Raw genomic sequence first — 6,836 nt, forward strand, 5'->3', positions numbered from 1 at the left:
GATTTAATCCTTGCCGACAACGCCAAATTGTAGTGATTTATCCTGCCGACAACGCCAAATGTAGTGATTTATCCTGCCGACTACTTCAAATGTAGTGATTTATCCTGCCTAACGCCAAATGTAGTGTAAAACTGTACTCACTGCTGGCCATATCACTCCGCCATGGGAGTCCATTGCCTCGACGATGTTGATTTTGTGCCCAGCATAGAAGTAGACCTCTCTGTCCAGGCGTATCCAGGGGACGTGGGTATTATCCAGCTGGGCTTCCTTGGTGTCCAACTCCTCTACACAGGAATGGAACAAACCACTCATTCACATTCTAATAGGGGATGGATCATACCATTGCTATTTCCTGGGTGTGTACTGACAATGGAAGACTTGTGTTCTTGAATGATTGAGTCTTGAGTATCTAGGGATTTAAATAATGGTGTCAACAACTCACCGATAATTCTTCGTCAGTCACTTCGGTGCTACAGCGGGAGTTAGTGTTTTCTGCTTCATCGTCATCATCCTCATATCCTTCATCACTATGTTCCAATGTTTGTTCCTCCCATGCTTGGCAACTGCCATCACCTGCATCAGCCTCCTCCTCCTCCTCCAAACTGTTGTCTTGTTCCTCTGACCTTTTGTCTGCCTTCAACAAACTGCTCGACCCAGACTGGTCTCTCCTCCTGCTGGACATTTGAGTCCTGAGTGTCTGCCTCCTCTGCAAACTGCTCGACCCAGACTGGTCTCTCCTCCTGCTGGACATTGTGAGTCCTGAGTGTCTGCCTCCCTGCAAACTGCTCGACCCAGACTGGTCTCTCCTCCTGCTGACATTTGAGTCCTGAGTGTCTGCCTCCTCTGCAAACTGCTCGACCCAGACTGGTCTCTCCTCCTGCTGGACATTTGAGTCCTGAGTGTCTGCCTCCTCTGCAAACTGCTCGACCCAGACTGGTCTCTCCTCCTGCTGGACATTTGAGTCCTGAGTGTCTGCCTCCTCTGCAAAAGAAACATAAAGAAGACCACAAGTGAATCCATGAAGTGTAGCTGCTGCATGTGCAGTAGTTAATGTGGATCCTAATAAACAAAACTAATTCAACAACACAATGAGATCCCCACCTGGCCTTTCAGAACTTATAATTAGTATATTTACAGTAGGTTGGATGCTCACCAAGACCCCCAAGCTCTGATTCGGAGGTAGAATGTGAGCCAGCAGAATTCTGCTGCTCTTCATCGTCTCTGCAATCCTGAGAGTCTTCCTGGTTTTCTCTGTCCTTGTTCTCCTCTTTCAGTCCCTCCTTCTGTGTCTTGTCTTCTTCTTCCTCGTTCTCAGTTGTTTCATCTGCCTTAAACTCTTCCTCCTTTTCCTCTAAACCATTTTCCTCCTCCTGTAAACACTCTGTGACATGTTCTTCCTCCTCCTCTTCCTGTTGTTTTCCTGGGACCAGCTCTGGTCCCTCCTCTGGTTCTCGACACGTGCCCATGAATATGTTTACTTCTCCAGTCTCAGCCAGCAGTGTGGTGTTGAAGGTGTTCTGGAAGTTCTCTGTGAAGCTCAGGTCTGTCTTGAGGCGGACCTTGTTGGCCCAAATCAGAGTGGTTCCTGAAGATCACATGAGAAATAAGCCTCATATAATGCTTTCGTGTGTTATATTGTGTTATCGACTGTACGCTTGTTTACTCCATGTGTAACTCTGTGTTGTTGTTTGTGTCGCACTGCTTTGCTTTATCTTAGCCAGGTCACAGTTGTAAATGAGAACTTGTTATCAACTAGCCTACCTGGTTAAATAAAGGAGAAATAAACATTAATAAAATATTCTGGGATTTTTTAAACTGTTCAATCAATCAATAAATCAACCAACCAACCAACCAATCAACCAATCAATCAATTAATCAACCAACCAACCAATCAATCAATCAACCAATCAATCAACCTGGACGGCAGAAGTATCTCATGGTGAACAGCAGCTCTTCCAGGTAGTCATGGTGATACACCACGTCAGCCGCCAGCACGTAGTCATAGCGATAGACGGATCTGGGGTAGGTGCGTTCCACGTCAGGACCCCAGGACAGAGCTGCAGCTTGGGGAGTGTACCTACAGCGCCCTCTTGTGTTACGGAGCAGGTTGGCTCTCAGGTTACCTATGATCTCTGGTAGGTCTGTAGCTGTGACCCAGGCACCTGGGGACAGGAAGCACTCTGTTAATCAACTAACAGACACACAGGTGGCCAGTTACCCAAAATCAACCCCTAGCCTCTAGTCGTCTAGTGCCCAGGACACCAGGCAGATCTGAAAAGGTTGGATAGGTGTAAGTGGTATAGCATGCCAGGACCTCCTCCACCTTGATAGCACCTCCTACACCTTGCTATCCACCTTGATAGGACCTCCTCACCTTGACGACCTCCTCCACCTTGATAGGACCTCCACCACCCTGACAGGACCTCCTCCACCCTGCTAGGACCTCCTCCACCTTGATAGGACCTCCTCCACCTGATAGGACCTCCTCCACCTTGATAGGACCTCCTCCACCCTGCTAGGACCTCCTCCACCTTGACAGGACCTCCTCCACCCTGCTAGGACCTCCTCCACCTTGATAGGACCTCCTCCACCTTGATAGGACCTCCTCCACCTTGATAGGACCTCCTCCACCTTGACAGGACCTCCTCCACCTTGACAGGACCTCCTCCACCTTGACAGGACCTCCTCCACCTTGACAGGACCTCCTCCCCTTGACAGGACCTCCTCCACCTTGATAGGACCTCCTCCACCCTGATAGACTCCTCCACCCTGCTAGGACCTCCTCCACCTTGACAGGACCTCCTCCACCTTGACAGGACCTCCTCCACCTTGATAGGACCTCCTCCACCTTGACAGGACCTCCTCCACCTTGACAGGCCCCCCTCACCTTGCTAGGACCTCCTCCACCTTGGTAGGACCTCCTCCACCTTGCTAACCACCTTGGTAGGATCTCCTCCACCTTGGTAGGACCTCCTCCACCTTGCTAACCACCTTGGTAGGATCTCCTCCACCTTGACAGGACCTCCTCCACCTTGATAGGATCCCTCCACCTTGATAGGACCTCCTCCACCTTGCTAGGACCCCTCCACCTTGCTAGGACCCCTCCACCTGGCTAGCCACCTTGCTAGACCTCCTCCACCTGGCTAGCCACCTTGCTAGGACCTCCTCCACCTGGCTAGCCACCCTGGCTAGGACCTCCTCCACCTTGATAGGATCTCCTCCACCTTGGTAGGACCTCCTCCACCTTGATAGGACCCCTCCACCTTGCTAGGACCTCCTCCACCTTGATAGGACCCCTCCACCTTGATAGGACCTCCTCCACCTTGCTAGGATCTCATCCACCTTGATAGGATCTCCCCCACCTTGATAGGACCTCCTCCACCTTGATAGGACCTCCTCCACCTTGATAGGACCTCCTCCACCTTGATAGGACCTCCTCCACCTTGCTAGGACTCTGCACCTTGATAGGACCTCCTCCACCTTGATAGGACCTCTCCACCTTGATAGGACCTCCTCTACCTTGATAGCCACCTTGATAGGACCTCCTCCACCTTGATAGGACCTCCTCCACCTTGATAGGATCTCCTCCACCTTGGTAGGACCTCCTCCACCTTGATAGGACCTCCTCCACCTAGCTAGGACCTCCTCCACCTTGCTACGACCTCCTCCACCTTGCACGACCTCCTCCACCTTGCTAGGACCTCCTCCACCTGGCTAGCCACCTTGATAGGCTAGGTATAAATGTTTCCATATTACTTACACCTCTCCGATCTCCTCAGATGTACAATATGAGTGAATGTAATGTCCAGACTCACCTAGGAGGGTGGCTACAATAGACACTAGGCCAGGCCTGCTCCTAGCTCCAGCACTGCCTTTTCCTCCAGGTTCAACTGCTCAAACGTTGGTCTCTAGGTAGTGACACAGAGCCAACGCTGAAGGCAACCATAGTTACTATAAAACATCATTAAGTGGTAGAACCTCAACCATAGTTACTATAGAAACCATCATTATAGTTGGTAGAACCTCAACCATGTTACTATAGAAACCATCTTCATAGTTGGTAGAACCTCAACCGTAGTTACTATAGAAACCATCATTATAGTTGTTAGAACTTCAACTGTAGTTACTATAGAAACCATCTTATAGTTGTTAGAACTTCTACCATAGTTACTATAGAAACCATCATTATAGTTGGTAGAACCTCAACCATAGTTACTATAGAAACCATCATATAGTTGGTAGAACCTCAACCACAGTACTATAGAAACCATCATTATAGTGGTAGAACCTCAACCGTAGTTACTATAGAAACCTTCATTATAGTTGTTAGAACTTCAACTATAGTTACATAGAAACCTCATTATAGTTGTTAGAACTTCAACCATAGTTACTATAGAAACCATCATTATAGTTGTTAGAACTTCAACCATAGTTACTATAGAAACCATCATTATAGTTGGTAGAACCTCAACCATAGTTACTATAGAAACCATCATTATAGTTGTAGAACCTCAACCAAGTTACTATAGAAACCATCATTATAGTTGGTAGAACCTCAACCATAGTTACTATAGAAACCATCATTATAGTTGGTAGAACCTCAACCATAGTTACTATAGAAACAATCATTATAGTTGGTAGAACCTCAACCATAGTTACTATAGAAACCATCATTATAGTTGTTAGAACTTCAACTATAGTTACTATAGAAACCATCATTATTAACTTAATTTTCATGCTGATGATACTGTTTTTACTGTTGTGCCTCGTCTCTTACAAAAGCTTCCAGAACTTGCAAACTGCTTTTTATACTGTTCAACATACCTTGTGTCAATTGAAGCTTATCCTCAATACTGACAAAACTAAACTAATGGTGTTTTCTAAAACAAGAAAAGACCTCTGAACCTTTCACCTATTGCTACCTGTCAGGGCAAGGAGATTGAGGTTGTACCTCATATAAATATCTTGGAATTTTAATTGATGACGGCCTCTCTTTTAAATTGCAATTCAACAACTTACAAAAACATTGAAGCTGAAATTGGGATTATTTCAGAATAAGGCCTGTTTTTTTTTTTAAGCCAGAAGGAAGCTAGTATCAGCTACATGTATGCCTTTACTAGACTATGGGGATATTTTATATATGAATGCTTCCGCTCAGTGTTTGAGATCAATTGACACTCTTTACCATGGCACTTTGAGATTTATTTTAAACTGCAAAACCCTTACGCACCACTGCACTTGTATACCAGGGTTGGCTGGCCTTCTCTAGTCACTCGTAGGCTCAGTCACTGGTATACTTTTATTTACAAAGCCATTTTGGGTTTACTACCTTTTTATTTTGGGCATTTTTATTGTTCAGAAATGTGGGGTACTCTCTTCGTTCGCTGGACTTTATCCTGCTAACGGTTCCAAATGTCCGAACTGAATTTGGTAAAAGGTCTTTATGTACCTGCGCCATCGTCTTGGAACACCTTACAAAATACTTTTAAACTGGAAGAACTTGTCCCGATTTGGTATTTTTAAATCACTGATGAATTATCTTGAGACTGATTCCCTGACCTGTCAATGTTTTTAATTTGCTGTTTTTGATTTTGTTATACTCTTGTGAATTCTATGGTTTTTACTAGATTACTTGTAGTTTTCATGTTGTTTGTCTGTAATTTTTGTAATGACTTGGTACTGCCTGTCTTGGCCAGGACGCTCTTGAAAAGGAGATTTTAAATCTCAATGAGCCCTTCCTGGTTAAATAAAGGTTAAATAAAAAAATAAAAATAAATTATAGTTGTTAGAACTTCAACCATAGTTACTATAGAAACCATCATTGTAGTTGTTAGAACTTCAACTATAGTTACTATAGAAACCATCATTATAGTTGTTAGAACTTCAACCACAGTTACTATAGAAACCTTCATTATAGTTGTTAGAACTTCAACCATAGTTACTATAGAAACTATCATTATAGTTGTTAGAACTTCAACCATAGTTGCTATAGAAACCATCATTATAGTTGTTAGAATTTCAACCATAGTTACTATAGAAACCATCATTATAGTTGTTAGAACCTTCAACCATAGTTACTATAGAAAACCATCATTATAGTTGTTAGAACTTCAACCATAGTTACTATAGAAACCATCATTATAGTGTTAGAACTTCAACCGTAGTTACTATAGAAACCATCATTATAGTTGTTAGAACTTCAACCATAGTTACTATAGAAACCATCATTATAGTTGTTAGAACTTCATAAATCATCATCACCATCCTCATCACCACCATCAATCATCATCCATCATATTAATTAGTCGTTATCCTACATCCATCTATGAATGACATGTTAAATAGTAGACTAACTCACCGCTGGCCAGATGACAGCACCGTAAGAGTCCAAGGCCTCCAAGATGCTGATCTCCTCTCCTACGTAGCAGAACACCTCTTTACCAAACGTGGAGTAGGTAGTGGGGGCCCAGGCCTGCTTCTCCTGCTGCTGCTGGGGTTCAGTCTCCTTGACTTTGTCATCTGATTCCTCCTCACCGTCTAMCACTGTTGTCTCGCTATCATCTTTCTCATCTTCATCTTCCTCCTCCTTCTCTACTTTCATGAAAGCAGTGTCCTTCTCATCTTTGTGATTTGTGCCTAAATGATCCATAAAAATCTGAGATACGATTATTTTACATCAACTGCACTGATGTTGAAATGACAAGTTAGCTACTAATGATACAGTCAGCTCTCTCTTCAGGCTCAGCCTCTCCTACACTTTGTAAACACAGCGTCCAACACTTGAGTTTTTATCTCTCTCCCCTTCTCCCTAACTTCACCCCTCCCCGGACCATGTT

General features: G+C 44.4%; 1 protein-coding gene and 1 pseudogene across 1 annotated transcript in view; both read right to left on the reverse strand.

Annotated features, from left to right (window-relative positions):
• LOC112076504 (protein-lysine methyltransferase METTL21C) overlaps positions 1-312 on the reverse strand; it is an 8,460-nt gene extending 8,148 nt beyond the window's left edge. The window contains 1 exon segment of the mRNA XM_070441355.1: positions 149-312. Within this exon segment, the coding sequence (XP_070297456.1) occupies positions 149-312 (164 nt within the window).
• A 118-nt stretch (positions 313-430) lies between these two features.
• On the reverse strand, positions 431-6,601 carry LOC112076505 (sodium/potassium/calcium exchanger 1-like; annotated as a pseudogene).
• Between the last annotated feature and the right edge of the window lie 235 nt (positions 6,602-6,836).

This window comes from Salvelinus sp. IW2-2015, unplaced genomic scaffold (assembly GCF_002910315.2).
Source record: "Salvelinus sp. IW2-2015 unplaced genomic scaffold, ASM291031v2 Un_scaffold3798, whole genome shotgun sequence".
NCBI lineage: Eukaryota > Metazoa > Chordata > Actinopteri > Salmoniformes > Salmonidae > Salvelinus > Salvelinus sp. IW2-2015.